General features: G+C 31.3%; 3 protein-coding genes across 3 annotated transcripts; 2 read left to right on the plus strand and 1 right to left on the minus strand.

Moving 5' to 3' along the window:
- Positions 1-7,409: 7,409 nt before the first annotated feature.
- LOC105626209 (WW domain-binding protein 4) lies at positions 7,410-10,578 on the plus strand. The gene is made up of 7 exons (XM_012207514.1): positions 7,410-7,426; positions 7,863-8,112; positions 8,186-8,287; positions 8,523-8,597; positions 8,824-9,067; positions 9,659-9,992; positions 10,359-10,578. Exons 1-7 carry the CDS (start codon positions 7,410-7,412, stop codon positions 10,576-10,578), a joined length of 1,242 nt encoding a protein of 413 aa, XP_012062904.1.
- A 1,245-nt stretch (positions 10,579-11,823) lies between these two features.
- Positions 11,824-14,191, minus strand: LOC105626068 (facilitated trehalose transporter Tret1-like). Its single transcript, XM_012207379.1, has 4 exons — positions 14,116-14,191; positions 13,095-13,659; positions 12,828-13,026; positions 11,824-12,447 (listed from the first exon to the last, which is right to left on the minus strand). The coding sequence occupies exons 1-4, from the start codon at positions 14,189-14,191 to the stop codon at positions 11,824-11,826; spliced, it is 1,464 nt and encodes a 487-aa protein (XP_012062769.1).
- Positions 14,192-18,115: 3,924 nt separating this feature from the next.
- LOC105626069 (protein-L-isoaspartate(D-aspartate) O-methyltransferase-like) lies at positions 18,116-21,338 on the plus strand. The gene is made up of 5 exons (XM_012207380.1): positions 18,116-18,173; positions 18,306-18,445; positions 19,373-19,598; positions 19,950-20,035; positions 21,156-21,338. Exons 1-5 carry the CDS (start codon positions 18,119-18,121, stop codon positions 21,336-21,338), a joined length of 690 nt encoding a protein of 229 aa, XP_012062770.1. The 5' UTR covers positions 18,116-18,118.
- Positions 21,339-23,206: the final 1,868 nt, after the last annotated feature.

Raw genomic sequence — 23,206 nt, forward strand, 5'->3', positions numbered from 1 at the left:
ACTGACATTCTGTTTGACTCAAAAAAAAGACAATTATAATTCAGTCTCTTAAAGAAATTGTGAATTAACGATCTCTCTAATGTCTCTCTAAAATCTTCTCTCTGTCGCTAAATATATTGTTAAATTCATAATATCAAATTAATTTGTTCAATTTAGTTATTTTTAATTATCTCTAATTTAGTTATTTTTAATTATCTCTAATAATCATTGTTATTAATTTGACTAAAACAATTTGACTTAAACAATTTAACTCAAGAAAATGTATCAAATTTGACTTAAAAATTTAAATTATTATTACTAAATCAAGATTGCCACAAAAATGGAATCAGAGATCAGAGAAAATGAAAGTCAGAAAAATCAGGAAAGGAGAATTTTATAAAATTTTCTGGAAAATTAAATTAATGACTTTTAAGAAATTTAATATGCGTACGTCAAATTTACGCAATTTTGGAATACTACCAATTTTTATACAATTAAATGGATTCAGTATCAGCAACATTAGTAAGATTTATATTGCTATGTTAAATTGTTCTCACTAAAATATTTAATAGTTTCCAAATCAGAATGAAAGTACAAAAAATTGCAAAATATGATTAAAGAGAAAATCATGGAGTTTCATCTGTAAATCAGGAAAAAGTTATGAAAGTTATGAGAGTTTAGTGTGTGAAATTTGTAAATGAATAATAATATGAATTAGAGGATGATATCATTTATCTATAATATAAAAAAAACAATTATATTTATTTCTCATATTATTAATGTAACATTTTTCCAAATTGTTCTTTTAAATTGTTGGATAAAGAAAATGTAACGAAGAAAATTTTACTAATGTAATGACTGTGAGGAACAGATTTTTGCTCCTTGAAAATGTGGGAAGGAATTAGAGGATGTTTACTTGGAAACTAATCACAGTAATAGATTGATTTACATTTTGACATGCATGGAAATTAAAAATAACAAAATATTACTTAACTCAAGAGATTGGATTATTGTTCCTTTGATATCTACCAGTATACAAGATAATGATAATGACAAGCTTTCGCGAAATTTGAGATGTTTATTTAGACGAAAAAACCGCGTGCTTTGTGCTTAATGTTAATAATTTTTATTAACAGATTTTTTTTTGCGTTTGGTGATATAAAGTGTAATTGATTTATATTAGGAAGAAAAAGTAGTCCGAGCTGTCCTAATATTCGTTATACTTCGTCGATACGTTTGTAACGATACATTTGAAGAACGCATCGCATTAAAATAGCCATCGAGTTGTGCACAATGTGCATCGCAGCAGCGGAATCAAGGGCACGATCTCGGCATTGTCGGCACGCGTTGGCGATACGAGGACGAGCAAACATGTCGGAATAATGTCGGATATAAAATCATTGTTTTTTGTCCGATAAACGACTCAGTGTCTCGTCCAAATTGTTGGCCGGCATGAAAGCGTCACAATATAATCGCCAATAAATTCAGTTTAGCACAAGAAAGCCGTGATTTTATTTAGAGATCGTTTTGTTATCTTTATACAACAACTTTATCAGTCGAACGCACAATATTGTCTGTCTGTAATCAAAGAAAAGTAACAAGAAATTTATCAAATTTATTATATACTTATTTCTAATGTAATATTCTTCTAACGTTTTTCTAAATCGCTAGATAAAGAAAATGTGACAAAAATAATTTTATTAATGTAATGGCTTTATAAGAAACATATTTCTGCTCCTCGTATTTCGAAAATGTGGGAATTAGAGAATAATATCATTTATCTGTAATATATTTATTTATATTATATAATATATAATATTATTTATCTATAATACATATATTTATCTATATTAATCTATAAAAAAAAATATTCAGAAATTTACCAAATTTATTTTTCGTATTATTAATATAACATTTTTCCATAATATAAAAAAAAACAATTATATTTATTTCTCATATTATTAATATAACATTTTTCCAATGTTCTCTTAAATTGTTGGATAAAGAAAATGTAACGAAGAAAATTTTGCCAATGTAATGAACTTTATGAGGAACAGATTTTTGCTCCTTGTATTTCGAAAATGTGGGAGGGAATTAGAGAATGACAGTGCAGGTTAATGCGACGAGCTAGTATATACGATCGCAATTTCGCCGCAGTATAAACAAGAAAGGACGGACGCGAACGCGTCACATTAAGATGATGAACCGTAACGATGGCTTGTACATACGCATTCGGTAGCGTCTGCCAAGCGAGAGAGATGGCGATTAGACGAGCGGGATGAGGGCCAGAGGCACACTGGTAAATTCTCCATTGCTGCATTTGGCTGTCGCGGATAATAACACGGCGCAATTCTTCGAAGGGATTCGGAATCGCATCGAGAATCACGCGATTCCGAACTATTCAAAGATCCATCTCTATTAATAGCTCGTATTAGTAGTGACGATCGCTCTATAGATAGCAGAGAAGTAGATGCTTCGGTGATCCCCACAAGCTTACGAACGCGCATCATTAGCTTGCGAGCACAAATATATCGTGCCGCGATAGAAAGGCCGAAGCACAGACCTTTGCATAATGCATAATGCATAAAGCGTAAGAAAATCAACCAATCAGCGTCTTTAATTTATTTTGTGGAAAGGAAGAAAATAAAGGACTTTAATTGGTTCATTTTCTTATACATCATGCGTTATGCAAGACTGTGCTCCTGCCTATGACGAGATCACAGCGATAGCGATCTTGTTCGCTGCAACGCTGAATATGACGCGGATAATTTAACCGGACAAATATTGTCGCGGTTCGTTCATCCATCAGAGGTGCATTTAGAAATTCAAGATATATACCATTTTATTTTTGTTGTTCACTGAATGTTAAATAAGGATAAAATGATACCTGTACTGCTAAATCTATATATATATAGTGTCAAATTTAACCTAATTTGAATTACCACTGCTATTCAATATATTGTTATTTTGTATTAAAATAATGGATAAATTTTATATAAGTGTCAATTTGACACTACACAGAGTAAATTTAACCTAATTTGAACTGTTTTAAACTGTTTAACTTCATTGTTGTAGTATAAAATAAATGAAAGTAATATTATATAATATCGAGTAATGGCGACTTAAATTAAGTTAAATTTGATACTCTATAGATTTAACAATACGGTGACCATTATCCTTTATTTCAGGTAGCTATTTTTTAGATTTATTTATTTTTTCAAAACTCAAGTTTTGTCTTTAATTTTAATAATATTCCTTTTTAATTAGTTTCCAATATATTAATGTTCGAATTTTTAGGAAACTACCGACACATTTTTAGCAAAGACAATATTAGCCCAACAAATTGCAATAATATCAAAATAACATCAAAATGAGATTAGCATGATTGATTGAAAGGTGACTTTTAATAATCAAATGTGCAACTATTTTGACGTCATTTTAATGTTATGATAACTTGTACTTTATTTGGGAGTTAAGATATACTGCGTAAGAAAGTTAGAATTAATGCGTAGACTTTTGATAGTCACAAATTAGTTTAAACCTTTATTTGGAAATAAAATTCTAAGATTTTCAAGTTTATCCTTAATTTTCTCTAAGAAAATATGATCACAGTATCTACAGATGCACTCGGGTGAAGTTTCTGAACGCAGCTCAGCAATCACGCTAATAAGATCATGTCTTCGTTTCGTGAGAATTACAACTGGACACTTTCGTGGGTGGATTCTCTCGCGAATGAAACTGGGCGTCTCTGAAATGTCAAGATTAACACGCGCTTCTCGAGTAGCATCTATGAGAATAATCTTTTGAACTGTAAGACGCAATATCAACAACCTTACATCTGCTACACGAGAAGATCAATAAATTCCAACCGCATTTTGACAATCGTTGATTTATATCAGCTGGACGCAGTTGCGAAGACCTGTTGCTGCAACAACGGTATGCACGCGGCCACATCCGCATTTTCTGTATGTGACAACGAATTTATGGTGACACACGTTTGACAATTTGCGTGTACATTAGCCTTCGGTATGCAAGGGCAACGGTGCATGACAGGAATGATGGAGGATCGTCAAAGGAGGAGGGATATTTCCACTTTGGAACTCGACCAATGGCCGTGTGCTTTGAAATCTTATGTATTGATCTTGTTTAATCTCGCTCACATGCTCTACCTGCTCCACATTGCCCTAATTCATCTACGGCGATTACTTCCTGCGATGCTGCGACAGGCGTTCGGAATCGCTCGTTAAGAACACCGGTATATTGCTAACTAAATTTTGGAATATCATAAAACTAATGATCGTCTCTCTCTCAAGATCATAAATATAAATACATTCTTTAAAATAAAATTAAAGGTCATTTCGAATCTGAAATTAAAATGAATATACATATTTATATAACTTTGGAAGATATAATCATACTGTAATTTAAAAAAAAGAACATTTTAAATCTTGAAAATTCAGCGTTTTCTTTAATTTTTCAAGTATATATTGTAGAAACTTATAAATAATTGAAAAACTTCAACTTTGAGATCGTGTGCAGAGTTGATAAGAAATCATTTTCTTTCCTCTAACATTCCTAAACATTCTAAAAGCTTGACATCTTACTTTTGGTTTTTTTAATAAATCGAATTTGTAATTTTTTTCTTCGAATCATCACGATTTGAAAGAATCACGATGCATTTTTAATTATTTCTATTACTACAATTTTTATTACTTTTGCCGCTGATTTTTTGCAAATTCTTTTTTTATTAAAATATAATGTAACTATAAATATGTTTTTATTTAATTCAATCGTGATTTTAATGAAAATAATGTATAAATATATTACACACTATATATGTAGGTTTTTTAAATGGTAATAATTTTGCAATCATACAAAAACCGTGCAAGTTTGTTTCGGAGAGATTATTGAGAAAATATGTGATTTAAATTCGATTTCCGTTAATACTAGGATCATAGATCTAAATTAACGCAATCGCGATTTTCAAGGTAAATTTATAGCTTTTTATGAGTAAAGGTTTTTATCATAAAAATAAAAACTTACTTGTAATTAACGATGATTATTTATGAAAAATCACAAAAATCTAAAGCTCCACGTGCAAATCCAAATTAACTAGAAAAAAAAGAACCATCAAATGAATCAAGCATGGCACAACCGCAGTTCTAGTATTAATTCAAGAACAATATTATGTGATGAAACATTGTAATCTGTTTACACCTCAGGGATTAATCCAGTCTTGAGATTCCCACAATATTTCAATGAATATTCATTGAGCCATTCCAGATGATAGTCTAGTTGTTCGTCCCGTAAGTCCTGCAGATATTCGTCACAGCTTAACACAACCCATGTCTACATGTATAGAAAAATATTATCAGACTTTTTAATATAATTATTGTATTTTAGGATACATTTAAGGAAAGAATTGATATAAAGAATTTTTTAGCACCATTCTTAAAGATTTTGATAATTAAAAGAATTCTGTTGCTATTAATTTTTATCAGATTACAAAAAATTTGTTATTTTTTATCAAATAAAATTGTCAACAAACCGAAGCGAAATTTCTGTCGAGGACTTTAGTAGACTTCATCTAGAAAAAATGTTCTATGTTTTTTTCAAAGAGCCTCGTGGTTTTCTAACTTTAATGCAAAGTACAATGAAAAACAACAAACTTTTTGCATCGACGTAATAAAATGCATAAAATTTTATTATTTTCCGAACATAAAAGCAGAAGAAACGTTTTTCAAACGAAAATTTTTCAAAGAACGTCACCGTCACAAAATCTTTCTAACTTTGATGCTGTTTTCATTACTGTTATGCTTTGTCACAGTTGAATTGAATCTTGCATAAAATACCAGTTACGAGATGTTGATAAAATGTTAATAGAGCGCAGCGAGACACACCTGTAATAGAAACGAACGCTACTGTGTGAGATACGTTTATTGTCAAAGCGAATTTCTGCAACAAAACAGTTCGGTACAGCAACAGGTTGAAACTTTATTCGTGGCTTCGTTGGAGGTGATTCGACAAAAAGAAACAATCAGAATGAATCGATCCATCTTAACAGAAGATTACTCATTGGCATTAATTAACAAGATCAGAAAATTTTTATTGTTCAATAATACTTCTCTTAACGTGAAATATGAATACTAAATATTTACAAATATTTGCGATTTACAAATTTACTTTGAATTTTTGTTTAATTTTAATGATTAATTGTATTTAAAGAGAAAAATGCAATGAAGTTTTGAGTTTCTAATTGGCTAACATCGTTTAATCATTATTAATCGATATCAATTATTTTAGAAATATAGGAATGCTTAGGATATTTAATTTCCGCTAAAATCATATTTCTATGTTTATCATCATATTTCTATGTTTATCTCAATATAAACTATAATATAAATTGACAACATTTTTCACTTCTATTCTTACGAATTCGCAGTCCGTTAAAAATCAACTCACTGTCAGTTTAATATCTCATAACTCATTCGTATTAGAACCATAATTCTTTCCTGCGTGTTTCTGATTAAAAAAAAAATTATTTAATTCCAATTGTCGATAAACATCAATTATCTCTTGTTATGTATGCAATTGTATATGACTCGTAAATTTTTTATATTAATTTTAAAATTTGTTTGATCAAATATTAGGTACATATTTTATAATTTGTTGATTGAAAATTTTTTTGAGTTTTTTATTTATTTGACCGTAGGTTTATAATTCTAAATTATTAAATAATTTTTATTAATTTAACTATAAATCATTATTATAACATCATTATTATTAAAATTCTTTAATTGATTATTTTTTATAAATTTGACTGTAGATTATTAATTTGATATTGTTTAAGATATTTTCATTTATTACTCTTACTTTGACAAAACTGCACATTTTCGCTTGATATAACGACGAATTGTTTTCTTTTATTATGAGAATGTATATGTGTGATCGGAATTCATTATTATGAGAAAACATAGAGAAGCATCTCAACATTACCTATGTGAAAAATATTTTCTAATCATATATGTAATTTGAAATCAATGAAACGCACTATTTGTACTCCGATTTTTATGCAATTGACTCTGTGAGTACGAAATATCTTGCGACCATTGTTCTCGTATACATTTTGTAATTTAATTATACTTCTATCTTACTTCATTTTTATTAAAAATCTCGTATTTGCTCGTTTATTCATTTTCCCTTATTATGTAAATTATTTATTGCACTTCGTTCTTATTTATTTTATTTCCACTGTTCTATTTAAATCACGAAAAGATAAGATGAGATGCAAAACTCAAAGCATGCACATGTTTTTTCTTTAGTTTCCATCTGTCGCAATACTTGGCAATATGTCGAGCTTTCATTAAGCCCTTCCTAGGAATTTCCTTTCGTCGCAACTCCTTTAGTCGCAACTGGGACGCGAAGGTCGAATGACGCTCAAGGCTGCGTAGGTCGGAGACTAATTACCAACTAATTTGTTCTCATCCCGAAAGGGAGAAAACATTTCTCCTAGGTCACACGGGCAACATCGTCCGCATTTTCTCCAATAATTGCTCCGGGAAGACAGCCCAAACCACAATCGAATGAATTATTCACTTTGTCGATCGATAGCGTCGAGAATAGAACTTTTTCGACTATTCTGACTCGCGTGCATTTTAGTTTGGGATTTATAAAAATACATATCTTACACAACGAGATTATATAATAAGACACTTTATTTTAGGTATCTGGAACTTCGTAGAAGAAACTGAAATTCAAGAACATTGTTTGTTGTACAAATTTAGCACTAGAGAGAGAATACTGTACATATATTTATAATATATTTAAATTCACTTGTAACTTGACAAATTTTGCCGATGCGTCGATTCTGTATAATGTCGTAGATATTTATATGGGGTCACTCTAGCTGTGATAACGGATTGCAGGGCGGATTATTGGAAGTCCCAAGGACGCAAGTTCTGTGACTTCTGCAAGTGCTGGATCGCCGATAATAAACCGAGTATCGACTTCCATGAAGGCGGCAAGAAGCACAAGGAAAATGTCAGTAAGCGGCTCAAGGAGATCCACAAGAATAGCGCCAAACAGGCAAAACAGAATAAAAAATTCGAAGATGATCTCAAGAAAATGGAAAATGTATGATTATATATAGATGTTGATTAAGACATGAAAATACTGATGATAAATAATCATTCTTTTTTTGGACTAGGCGGCTATGGCTGCGTACTTGAAGGATGTTGAGAATAACACGCGAGATATGACTGCTCAGAGAATCATTAAAGAGAAACTGGATAGGATAGAAACAAAAGAAGTAAGTTATACTTACTTAAAATTAATCTCTTAATTTTAGAAATTATTGTCAAGAAAAATAATAATATTAGATGTAATACTTTTAAAAAGGAATAATTTTTGTTTTCTACGTTAAAATATCAAAATTTAGAAAAAATATATAATTATTCCTTTTTCCCGTAGAAAAAAAATATCATTCCTCTATTGTACATATTTTTAATTCAGTGTTTAGTGTGATATAATATATGTATTTCTAGATGTCTCAAAATTGCAACCGTATACCGTCAGCCGCTCTAGAAACGGTTCCAAGATTCAAAAACAATAGTGAACAGGTGCATAAATTCAAATTGATCTTTTTAATTATTTAATGATTGAAACATAATTAAAATATGACATCATTAAACAAAACAAGTATTCACTTGTTTATTTATAAGATCTGGAGTAAAAGTCGGATTACTTGCTGCACCTTTGATTATGCATACGTCTATTATTTTCTATAAAAAAATTAGAACATGGTTCATCAATGCGAAGTGAACTTTTTAACTGAAACTTTTCCAGTTCTTGCCAAAAATGGATCCTTGTGACCCGGCAACTTTATCAAAAGGCGCGCCGTCGTTTCCACGAGTCCAGCAGCAGCACAGCGGCGAGAACAGGACTCCGGGGAAGAGTAAATCGGGGAAGATGAAGGGAAAGGGGAAAAAGACTCAGGAGGATGATCATCCGACCGCACCCGTCAGAAAACTGTGGTATGAGGCTCGCAGTCCCGAAGGATACACTTACTATTGGCACATTGAAACGAACGGTGGGTGTACCTTCGTCGATTTTTTTGATTTTTTTGCACGTCTGCCTTTTGGATATCTTTTTTCGTCAGACAGTAATTATAATATGTTAACATTTCATTTTTCTTGCAGATGTGGTAACAGCAATTCTTATATTTGTTTCTTATTTGAAATAATATAATTTTCACATTTGTATGTTTTTTTAATTTATTATTTATAATTTACATAACTATATATTTTACATTACATTACTATATGTTGTCTTCGTCAAAAACTATGTCTCTCAAATAGCATTTAAAATGTAAGATTTTTAAATTTTTGTTGATGAAATTATGATTATGGGAGAGACGCTATTAGTGTTATTTGTATCATTCTATCTTCATCGTCTATTAGACGTGAAACAAGCAAACAAAAATATGACAAAATAACGCTGATAGCGCGTTCCCCGAACGCAGCTTAGGCTTGCTCCTTTTATTCTTTTTATTAACATGATATTGAATTTATAAGTTTAATAAGCTTTACTTTGATTAAGATTAAGTATATTATGAATCGTAAATAAATCTCATGCGAGGTACCTGTTATCGAACATTCCATAAATATTTGATGTACATTAGAATCGGTTTGGGAGCCTCCGGAAGAAGGCTACATGACTTTTATGGAGCAAGAAGAAGAGGCGACAGAAGAGGTGATCCAGAGAGAGCTCATGGAACAATTGGATAAGGAGGAAGCGGATAAGAAGGCAGATATTCTTGAGGAGCAACGGGCCAACGTCGAGAGAGAGAAGATGAAAGAGTTCAGGAAACGATCAGTTGAAAACGATGATGTCCAAAATGCTGAAGAAAGCATGGAAATAAAGAAGGCGATTGAAGAAGAACGACCTTACTGGCGAGACTACAGTGTACCTGAGAGACCGCAACCTTACGGATCCTGGCAAATCGTGGAAACAACGTAAATATTTTATACTTATTCCACTTATTCCACTATATTATTTTGATTACCAAAATGGGTTAAAATATTTTTCACAAAAATTTGTCGCGGCAACAAGTCTTATTATTAATTCTTGAGTAAAGATGCGTAAGTTTTCACGGATTGTGAATGAAAATTGCTAGAAATTGAGCTATATCAATTGGCTGATTAATGTACAATTATTTAGTAGTAAAATATTATTGTATGTATACATATATGCATAACTTTATTATATACAAATATACTGTTTTATTGTATTATAGTAGAATCAAATTACTTAAAGATTAATTAATTTTCTATATTATTTTTTACATAGTCTTAAGATAAATGCAAAACGTTTAATTTTAGCAAGAAGAAACCATTGGATCTTCAATTGCCAAAACAACAAAAACAAATACAGCTGCCCATATTTACAAAGATAGAGCCACCGCCATTACAAAGAACTTTTAAAGAAAAAACTGTTATACAAATTAATACAGGTAACAGTGATGATGAAGAAACAGCCACTACTTTTAAAAAAAGAAAAATTGGTAACAAGAACGTGCGCAAAAGAACGATTGATGATTGATAATATTTATTTATGGAAAGTGATATAATCTTTTGTCTGTTAGTTTATGTCTAACGTATTTTTTAAATACGCATAGAAAATTAAATATTATCAAATTAATTTAGTAATTAAATTAGTAATATTTATAAGGCATTAGTTTGCAGTTTATATATAATTTTAGAATCTTTATTTATACATATTTTATTACAGATGTAAATGAGAAATGCATATTTTGTAATCTACTTAAGTATAAATGTATATTTGTGCATACACATATTCATATAATTTTAATTGTAAATAAAAAGTTTTATTCTATTTTACATAAAAATTTTGATCCTATCATAATTAATATTAATTAAATAAATTTTATTAATACTATTTAATGTACACAATAAATACATTTTCAGCATCACTTAAAATAAGTAATTGTAGAATTATGTACGTACATATTTTTTATTTAATATCTGTTTATTTTTAATAACTTAATTTTAAATAGTTCTATTCTATTAAAACCAGTCAATCAACATTCATATATCAATTTTTCTTATATCTTCATTTTTTTAATCTTATTATTGTAATATCTTCATTAATGTCAGTTCTGCTATATCTGCGTGCCATATATGTGTATCATGTATCAATATTTTTGACATGTATCAATATTTTTCATTTTTATAAAACACACTTGCAAGATAAGATATGAGATATTATGAGATTATGTTATATACAATGCAAACTTAATACGATAAATTTTATGTTACTAAAAAATAAAATGTCAGAAGAAGCAGTGAATCGATTAAAAGTAAATAACGCGAGACTCCCTTTAATTGTACGAAGCGACTTACATATTTACTCAATTATTTTTCGCAATACATGTCATATTAATAAAGTATAATCAGTCTGACTTTGACCGGAGGTCGTTTATTCATTACGTAAAGTTTGGAATATTTGCTCATGTATATTACATGTTCAAGAGTCGTACAAAGAATAAGCTAGATAATTTTTATAATAAACACATATAAAATACTTGAGCAAATTCCAAATTTTAAGTAACGAATAAATTTGGAAATATGAAATGGAATGTAAGGATTAAACAACTAAAATTATTACAAGTACTACACATTATTAGTAAAGGAAAAATTTTGAGACACTGACAACATGTAAACTTTTGTACACAATTATGTACAACATTAAATTATGGAGACATTTTATAAATTTCTTCACTATAGTATTATTAGTTTTCAGATCCCTTGAACGTAGATAACATTTTCACACATGCGCCGCGTGAACTGAATCTGATCCAATGATATGTTTAATATCGTTCTTATTTGTACATCGCACGCCATTAAGTTCATCTACAATATCTTCGCGTAACTGTCCTTTGGTCTCTGGTAGTAATATGAAGCAAAACAAAAAATTGCATACGCAGAAAGTAGCGAGGAGAAAGAAGCAACCATGCAAGCCTAACAAAGTAATGAAATCCGTGAAGCTTTTCGTCATGATGAATGCAGATATCCAACTTACAGAGATACCTATGGCCGAGGCCATGCTGGTTACGTCACGGCTGAATATCTCAGACATTACTACGACAGGTCCGTTTCCCATTCCCAAAGAAAATAATATCATGTAGGCAGATAATGTTACCACCGGTATCCAAGAATAAGCGGACACTTCATATTGCAAGTTCTGAAGATAATAAAATGCACCTATCATACAATGACACACGGTCATTCCTGCACAGGATAGAAGAATCAAGGGCCGTCTGCCAGCGCGTTCCACTAATAATGTCGCTAACCACGATCCAAAGACCTGTATAATCGCTACAATGATAGATGACATATTCGGTGATAACGAACTGTCGGACATTTTGAAAATCATTTCCGTGTTACTGATCTAGAAAAAGTCGAAAATTCAGTTTGTCATTTTGTAAAAATAAAACATTTGAAATAAAATGAAATAAATTGAAATCGTAGAAGTTTTGTCAATGAACGTACTATTCAACTTATACAGTGGAAAAGTTTCCGGTGACATTTTGTATTTTAATTTATAAAAAAAGCCTAATAAAATTTTAATCGGATATCAGTACAAGATGTGATTAATGAAATCTTGTACTAACATCTGATAATGATTAAAATTTTATTATTTTTTTTTTATAAGAAAAAGTTCCCGGGCCAGGTACATTTTAGAAAGAAAGCAAACTTGAAGGATTTGTAAGCATTAATAATGTTGCATTAAATGTCTGAATCCATAAGCTATGTATCATTGATAATTACCATCGCAAAAATGCCACAAAGTTGTTGACCGATGAACAGACCCACAATAATTATGAGTCCTTTAATCGTTGCTTTGTCTCTAACCAAATCTGAAAACTTGGCAGACTTTATGGATGCGGTCTCCTTGATTTGCAATTGTATATGCGACAACGTACGTTCTGCTTCCAGATTGTTTCCAGCTTTCAACCACTTCAAGGCTCTAAAACAACAAATTGCAACGTATTTTTGCTTTTAAGGAGAATATTTGTTTATTTCATTTTTTTTTACCTAATCGCTTCGTGCGTACGATTTCGACGCACCAGATATAACGGCGACTCCGGCATGAAGACGAAAGTGATAAGATACAAAAGAATTAACGCTATAACAGCTACGGGCAAGGCACGGAAGGACATTATGCCACCCAGGATGTAAGCCACTAGTATCCCAGTATTCACGGAAAGTATCAAGATACTTGCCAACATGCCACGAATACTGTCGCATGAAATTTCTGACACGTAATTTGGTACGACGAAGAACGTAGCAGCGCCACTGATGCCACTCAGACCCCTCGACACATAGATATACATGTGCTCGGTAGCAAACATGATCAACAACCAGGCGATAATTATTGGCACCACTAATATGTAGCCCAATCTCTTCCGACTAAACTTGTCTGGTATCATCGATGTTAGCACAGCCACGAAAGTACCACTTAGACACAAAATGCCAGTCAACCAGGATACGCCGTTATCAGTCATAGGGTTTCCCACGGGCGATGAAGGACTTTGCAACAGTTGCGCTGACGGTGATGGCCATCCTATCACGATTCCGTAAGACAACGCCAACTGATTTACTGCAAATATATATCACTATATAAATATGACTTGCGACGGAATAAATAAGACTTTTGACGATTTAATAGAAACTAATTGTAATAAACATATTGTATTCTTTAATACATTATAATCTGTATTAAATGTCATTTTAAGTATCATTGATATAATGCCGAAAAAAAAGAAAAGAATAATTTAATTTTTAGAGTAATTTAGAATAATTTCTTAGAATAATCACACTTGCATCACTAAATATCAATTGCTTAAAAATATTGATCTTTTTTATTTTCATATGTTCTGTTTACAATTCTTCTCTATTTTTAAGTGCTGCTATATCCATCAATGGAGAACTACTACTTGGAGAATTAGTACTTAAGGAAGTTTCTCTCCTTCGATTGAAGTCATCGTATGCGTATATCTCTTCTGCTCCTTGAGAAAGAATCGAGAAAAGAGGTTCTTTCTTCTTTCCAACTTACTGATTATCGTGGCAAGGAATTGCCGCAACTTCCCTGACTCCTTCACTGGCTCCTTCAGATTTTCGCACTTCTCCATTGTTTGCACGTTTTTTCAAATAAGAACGACCGCACTAATAATTCCGTAATTATTGTCGGCTTCGAGCCAAGAGTTGACTAGGAATAAAATTTATGAAGTACCAATGCATTGATATAAACAGAATGCTTGTTTTACACTCGACGAGCGTAATTCAATATGCTGTATACGAACTGTAATTCGGTTTATAACGATCACTATTTACGAAAAAATTCTTGCCAAGAAGGGGCATTCTTATCTAGATGTCATTCGTTAATGAAAACACGTAAATAATAGGCACACATGTATTCTGTGTACACAGCAAATATTCATTTATCAGATCTATCGACTTAAAGAAGAGTATTAAATTTTGATAGATGTAATCGATGTAACCTGAAATCTTAGCCTCACAAATATTAAAGACTCCAAAAATGTCAAAGATACGTGTCTAAATAAATTTTAATAAATATCCACTTCTTGTGCTATAACGTAGAACCATTTTATCATTTTATTATTGGACAATCTTAATCTTAAATAAGATTTTATATTAATTAAATTCAAATAAAATTTTATATTAATCTATTGAATTATGAACAATCCGATCTTAAATTTGATCTTAGATAATATTAAAATTTATGCAGTCTCAATGAAATAACTATGATTTCTTGAGATCGTACTTCAGGTTTAAAAAAATATGTTTTTTTACTTAAATTTTAGATTCTATTTTTTTTGGAGATTTGAAAATTTGAAGTTATTGATTTGCGATACAATATTTAAAATTAACGGCTTGTTTAAAGTGATTATGTTTATAGGCTGAAGATGGCTCAAAGTTGAGCTAAAACGTTCCAATTTTTTAATCTAATTTTTTTGTATTAATTTATTATTAAAATTATTATGCATATTTAAAAGCATTGACTCCTATAGCCTTCATATTTATATTTATTACTTTTATATCATACAATAGAATAGAATATATGATTCTATTTTATCCATAGCATTTATTATCTATTATGCATAATTTATACGGGCTATGTAAGGTAGATAGACATTGACATCGAATTGTTATAATTAAAAATTCTTTTTAAAGATATCAAGAGATACCATTGTTGATTTATTATATATGCTTAACGGGTATCATGATGTGAAATTTTATTCTTTTACACAGAGAAATGGATTCGCTGGAGAAGAAATTTCCTTTATCTTATGTCTCTTATTATATAAATCATTGTGCAAGCGAGAATGTACCGCCATGATTTATTGCCATAGCATCTCGCTGAGAAAGACTTAATTTACCACTGCTATCCAACACTGTGATTAATTGATAAAATTATGACTAAAATTGATAAAATTATGATTTGTAGCAAGCTAATTTTAATGTGGAATTGTGTTGCTATGTTTGCGTTTGTTGCGTAATAATAATACGTGCAATTTTTAATATCAAGCGGTGACGTAGGTGCATTCCACTAACGTTCGCCGCGACCATCATTTCATCCTTGTTTAATATTTAAAACGATAAGGATGAAATGATGCTCGCAAACGTTGCGAACGTTAAGTGAAACGCGTCCTGTAAGTATTCGAGGTTTCCTTGTAATCTCTTCCATTCGAGAATATTTTCCTTAAAAATTTATTTTATTTTATTTTTTTTATTAAAGATTCGCCGAAATTATCTTTCAATGCAGATCCTGCGCGTCGATACAACGCGTTCGATACGTGTTAAAGCCAATCGTAAAGAATTGATTAGATGTTTGAAGAACATTGGAGAACGAAATTCCCGAGTCATTGTTGCTGAATGTAATTAAAATCGCGTCCAATGTTCGTTTTAAACATCTAATTGATCATTATGATTTTATCATATATGTAAAATCGTCCTAGAGGTGAGCGGTTTACCTTCAAACTCCTACGCTGGAGCGTATCTGCTTAGTGCCTTGTAACGTCTCCATCAACAACCACATGAAAAAAAATGAAGTATGTTTTTTCTGCAAAATAATATGAGGAATCGAATTAAATTTTCAGCCACTTCAATGTTGATTGGTCGGTTAACTGAAAACGGAGGTAAATTCGCTTATAAAGGTGATATCTCGAAAAGTTATACTATTATTACCTTATTAATCTGATGAAATCTTGACGTCACTCAAAATCAGATTTGGAGGCGAGAGCTTAAATATAAAATTTGATATTTATATTTTTTTCTATAATATAAAACTTTAAGATTGTCTATCGGATCATTTTTTTGAATTGATTTTATATTAAAAATCTCCTTTTTCATAGCAAATTATAGAATTTCATCTTATAACAAATTTTATCCTACATTAACACTATTTACAATTAGATAACGTGCATGTCGAAAAGACATATAGGAGACATCGTAAAGATTTTATTAGACATACATGTTGTAGTGTATATAGCTACACATAAATAAAATTAGCAAAATAAAATGTATATGGAGAAAAATGTTGAATTAAATTAACTGGAATTCTGATGGAAAATAAACAATCCAGATTTTTTGTTACATTTACCAAATTTCTGGTCTTTTTTTCTACTTTAAAAAAAAATTTGGCATCTAAAGAACAAGTTTTGTGCGTTATCTGCCTCAATTCGTGCGTATCCTTTAACTGGCATAACTTCGAAGTTCATCTCTGAGTCACAAATGACCCAAGATGTGTACAGAGTGTACATTTTCTGTAAATAAAAAATTTTTATTTTTTCTTTATTTTCAACTAATTCTCGGTTGTATTGCGAGAATATTTCGCGAATTATTAAAAAAGAATTTAACCCTAAACCAACATATTTGTCCTTAATAAATGCGAGTGTTATCTTTGTTTTAAATGTTGTTTGTAATGTTATAAAGAACATTTTTCTAATAAATTATAAGTTTTTTTAATACGACAGTAATAATAAAATCCATTGTTTTAAAATGTAAATGCAATATATCTTTAATTTATAGTTATTCGATCATGCATATTAAAAAAAAACATCTTTTTCAAATTACTCGATAACTAAACTTTTTGGACAGCCGATATTTGAATTATTTTTTTTTCTTATAGTTTATTGGAATATCAATTTTAAGATACTGAACCATACTTTTCCTTTAAATATTTTTATTTTATATATTTATATGAAATAGTGCATTTTTCGTTAATTATATTTAGTTACAATAATTTATCTATAATTTGTTATGACTATACCTGCACAAATACTTTCTAAAGATGTCAAAATATATATAAAAATTGTTTAATAATTTATATATATATATATATATATATATATACTTAGTAAAAGTAATGAAAATTAAGCCAAGACACGAATGAGCGTGTATATTAAGGGTGCTAAAACGTGTATTATTAAGAGTTAATATTGTATTGACGATTCTTGAGTTTCCTCCTCTCTTCATCCGCCGGCTGTTTCCCCGCGAATTCTAAGAAAGCTGACATCAATAACTTATCTCACGTTAATATATTTACAATTATAAAAATCTTCATTTCGGAATTTAACGCGTTTTGGAAAGGTTCGCAAATTTAAATCCGCGTTCCAATTTCGCGGGCGAGAGGCAAATCGATAGCCACCGCATCAGCTGTTTAATTCCCTCCTTTCCCTGCTGCTTCTCTCACCAACGATTCTCCCTTAAGGTCGCCACTTGTGTCATCACGGCCATATTAGGCACGAGAGGAGGAATGAGGACTGATGAGGACGTTTCGCGATAAATGAGGCTGCCCTGAAATTTTCAAGGTACGTTTTTTTTATCCGCCGCTTTTTTCAAATATTTTTCGTTGAGCGTTTATTGTCGCCAGAAATTAAGCGGCCTGAATAAAATCGATCATCGGCAAACATCGTCATGCGTCGTCTCTGTTGTCATTCATGATCATCTGTGTATTGTTTTATGATGTAAGGCAGATTTTCTCGGCTGCAATACGAGGCTCTTCCCGGTGGATTGCAAGGGACAGCCTGCGAAGCATGGCATGGCACTGCAATGGCACTACAAACCAAGAGATGGTGACGAAGCTGAAAGGTAAATGACCCCTGCGATCGTCGTAGGATCGATGCATAGGAAGGACGGATTTAATTATTGCACCGAAATCTATTATTCGTTAGAATTACAATTGTTCGCTTTGTACGGCAATTAGGGACAGATTATTCGCAGATGCTGGTATACTGGCAACGGACAGAGCAGAAGCCGCTATGCTCGCTGTTGACAGAGCAAAATACTGCCACGAACCGGATCCTTACCTCGATCGTCCCAGAAGAATTGGTTACAACGTGACTATCAGTGCACCGCATATGGTAAATGTATATTTTACCTGTTTTATGTCCTATGAAGCTGATATTTGTATGAATAAGTTTGTATGGATCATTTTGCTTATATAAAATATGATATAAATAGAAAAAATATATAGCTGTGAAAATATCTTAGTAAACGCTAACTAAAAATAACATAATATTAATATTATAATTTTACATTGAATAATATTAAGTTAATAAAATACATGTTTATATAATGAATAAAATGGTTCATTTCAACATTTACTTGTTTACATGATTCAATGACTTATCGTAGCGTTTACTTGTTTACACAAAGTGTGATACAAATACAAGAAATATATTTCACAACTGTTTAAACATTCTAGTAAACGAAGTAAGATAACATCATTGTTATAACTTCACATTCAGCAATAAATTTAACGCAAATGTTGCACATAATAGTTTCATTGTTTAAAAAGTATAAAATTATATAATTGATGTTATGTTACTTTTATTTTGGGCATTTACTAGAATGTTTAAGAAAATATATAATTAATAATTTAAACGCATAATATAAACTATTAATATAATTCTTACGTAATTTCAAATTAAACATAAAACTGAGAACAAATTTGTGATGCTGCTTGGCGTCGATTCCTTTCTAATTTGTTAAGTAAAGTTAATCACACACTTAAATATTATAAATGAATATCTATATAGAAAGATGTTAATAGGATTTTGTTTATTTATCATTGACCAGGAATATGACTTGAAATGGGGTTATCAAAGTGTAACCTTTTATTTTATTTTTATGTTATTTTGTGTTAAACATATATTTGATGACTGCAGACTTTTCAAACAAAGATATTAACGTATCGCACAGAAAATTATCATTGAAGATGATATATATTTCTTAAGATTTAATCTATTTGGTAATGGTTTGATAAATTATGTCCATATTTCTTGCAGCATGCGTACGCATTGTCTATCCTCTCTGATCAACTCTTCGACGGCGCCAAGGCACTTGACGTCGGCTCAGGCTCGGGTTATCTATCTGCCTGCATGGCGTTCCTAGTAGGCTCAGGCGGACGCGTAGTAGGCATCGAGCATATTCCCGAACTCATAGAGATCTCCACTAGGAACGTTCGCGAGGACAATTCGCACTTCCTCAAGGAAGACCGCATCAAATTTGTGGGTAAGTTCTCGGTACTCCGTTAATGTTACAGTCCCTTCTGTTATTGTCCCTAGTAGTCCTTTCACTCAGACAGTCGAAGCTCCTTCTCTCGTCAATGTTATGCCTTTCCTTTACGTCTGATTATCATGAATTTTCGTGCAAAGCTCATTGCACGATGAGAGAAAACGTTCAAGAAGTATTACATGTATGCATAGTCCGAATAAAAGAAACCCGTGATCTATCCACGTGGAGTAGGTATGTACGTTGCCGTGAAGAGTCGAACGGAACACTGTCCACCAACTGTGTGGCTTTGCTGTAAAGGTAAAAGATAAAGACTGCCGACTAACAACAGGTCATTATGAATGCGCCTAGTGGGAGACGGCAGATTGGGACATCCTGCTGACGGCCCTTACAACGCTATACACGTTGGAGCAGCGGCCGAAACTTTACCGGAGACGGTGAGCATGAACGATGAACCATTAATATGCTGTCTAAGAAAAAAAAGAATAGAGTTGCGTTCCATTATTCATTACGAGTACTGTTCACGAGTACGTTCATGAGTCTAAATTTTTTGCTTTAAAAGGCTATAAATTATAAAGTTGTAATAAATTGTCAATCACAGTCGAATATGAAAAAAATAATCAACTATGATTGGTTTTTTACAGCTTACAGCCTCTTAAAGCAAGATTGTGGCCTAGACTTAAGCGGCGTGTATAGTGAGATTTTAAAATGTAACGTCTATTCTACGATAGCCGTATACATAGTTATAAGTGATTGTGATTAAATTGATTATTTACAATCAAATATTCTTTTCATATTCGACTTAATAACTTTGTGAACCTGACATTTTCTAAATTAAATTCTGACTTTTTATAAATTAAATTTTTTATAAAAAAAAGGATAGTATTTCGTTTGTAATTCCACATATTAAAAAATATATAATTTTTAAAAATGACTCATCAAAGTCAATGACTTTAAGGTAAAAAGATTGTTAATATATTTTGATTCAGAATTGTGTTTGTAGTGATTTTCTGTCATTTGTAGTTGAGCCGTTTAAAAATTACAAAAAATTTACGCTAAATAAGTTACGTAACTTAGCCAATTTTTGAGATACCTCAAATTGATTTGCGACATCTTCCTTAGAATCGTTTATAATTATTTATAGCGATTTTCCGGTCTTCAATTATTCCTGAACCTCCCGAGGTCTTATTGACGAAAATTTGCTCAGGATCTTCGACAGTCTTTAATAGTATCTCGTTGGTGCCAATATTAATTCAGAAATTTGATTTTGGTCACATTTTCTGAAAGCCTAGTTCTCCTCTCTATTCTTCACGTGTACAATGCATAAAGCAAAAAAGAATTAACCACTCAAAGTTTTTTTATTTCATGGAAAGAAAAGAAATGAAGGACTTTGATTCATTTTTTTATGCATTAAATTTTTGTATGCTCCTATCTTTATGCATTAAAAATTATATTGTAAACGCTGTACACTATACGTTTTCAGTACTCGCAATAAATAATGGAACATAGCTGTAGAATACATGTAGAATACATGTATAAACGATGTAATTTTTGTAGCTGATTGACCAACTAGCTCCCGGAGGTCGACTAATCTGCCCAGTCGTGGCCATAAAAGGTTTCCAAAGGTTACAAGATCTGCTGCAGGTGGACAAGAGCACAGACGGCGCGATCACAAAGAAGAAGCTGATGCAAGTCTCTTACGTTCCTCTTACGGATCCCACCACTCAATTACGTAATTAGAGTTACTAAGGTGAGGTGTCACGACGGAAAGAAACGTAAAATTTTCGAGCAGACGATTAAACGATCGCGTATACAAATCAGATTAGTAATAATCAAAATTTTTGTATCCACAAATTTTTTTCACGCATGCGTAGATGTGGAATGCACGTCGTCTTCAATTGGGGATATCAATAAACTATATATATTTTCTACCTGCCTTGGTTAATTCCTTCGCATTTCTTCCACTAAATTAACATATTGCAGTCACAACTATAATTGTTTTTTTCTTAGGAGACACTAATATCGTTTTATCTTTTTTGACATCAAATAAGAAAGATTGAATATCAATTGTGTCACCTAAAAGGAAAGCAGCTCATATGTGAAGCATCCCATGCCAAACCAGTCACTCATTTTGCGAAGTTTAATGGATTTCGTTCATATTGCTTGAATAATTTGATGAATAAAGACTCTAACAATAGCCCCGTAGGCTAACTGATTGCCGAATTGTAAGGCCGTCAATTTTTAGGCTTTCTCGTTGCAGCAAGCTCTCTTCGCTGTTGTTAGTGGGCATGAAAGGCAATTTGAAAATGAAATATTCACATTTTCATAGAGAATAAATTGAATGCTTTTTCACGTGAAAATCTCTTTTTTCGATCAGACTATTTTTGATAATTTCTGTCTGTTTTTAAATTTTCAAAATGGGGGCGCGACCAAAAGACCAATCTCGATTTTCTTTTAATATGGCTCAAAATGCTCAAAATGTAGCTCCAGGTTTCCACTTACTCTAAAGGGACATAATGGACACGCATTTGTTTGGGAATAAGAATTCGAAAAGTGAGGCAATGTCACTCCGTCATCCTGCTGGCGCGCCATCACTTAGCCCAGTCGCTCGGCACGGGTCGCTGTGGGTCCTGATGACATTTCTGTACAAGAGTTTAAAAACATTGCTCTCTGCGTTTAACAGGATTGAGATTGTTTTTAAGGAACATCTTAATGCCCGCATTACAATTGGTTTCAGTTTTTATTTTTTTTTGTTATTTTCAATAATTTTTTTGTTATTTTTATTAGTTTTCTTGTTATTTTTATATTTTTGTTATTTTTTATTGTTTTTTTTTTATTTCTATTTCCTGGAATATTTTATCATTTATTTTGGGAGAAAGTAATTTGAGCAGTGGTATCAGGCTACCAGTTTTTGTTTATCAGTTTCGTTTTTGGATATGAAAAAAGCAGCTAGATTTTCCGCGGCTAAAATAGTGCCATCAACACAAAAGTAACACTGTTTTATTTTACTTTGTGGAAAAGAGAAACTATCAATTAAGAAATATTCTAATGTCACTATTCAAATTGCTTTTTCCCAAAAATAAATGATAAAATATGAAAATATTCTAGAAAATAGAAATAAAAAATAAAAAATAAAAACAAAAAATAATAAAAAAAATAAAATATCAAAAAAACTAAAATCAACAAAAAGAATAAAAATTAAAAAATAAAGAATAAAAAAACAAAGAGCATTCAATTTTATATTAAAACCCTGCGACGAGAAAGCCCAAAAATTGATGCCAGTTCGGCAACTAGCCTACGATCTATTATTCGGCATAGAGTCTTTATTCATCAAACTGTTCAAGCTCAAGCAATATGAACGAAATCCATGAAACTTCGCAAAATGAATAATTAACTTGACATGCCCCATATGTTGCTTGATATACAATAAAATGCTATTGTGTTATCCCAGTCTGTTATGTAATACCGATTTTGTTGTAATAATACTGATATTGTCCAAAAATGGATGTGGACACGGAAGAAACCCGCGAACGCATAATCTTTATATAGAAAGGACCCATGGAAGAAGAATATTAATACTGATATTATTATTCTATAAGTATTTTAAT

Source organism: Atta cephalotes (assembly GCF_000143395.1).
Source record: "Atta cephalotes unplaced genomic scaffold scaffold00004, whole genome shotgun sequence".
NCBI classification, from domain to species: Eukaryota; Metazoa; Arthropoda; class Insecta; order Hymenoptera; family Formicidae; genus Atta; species Atta cephalotes.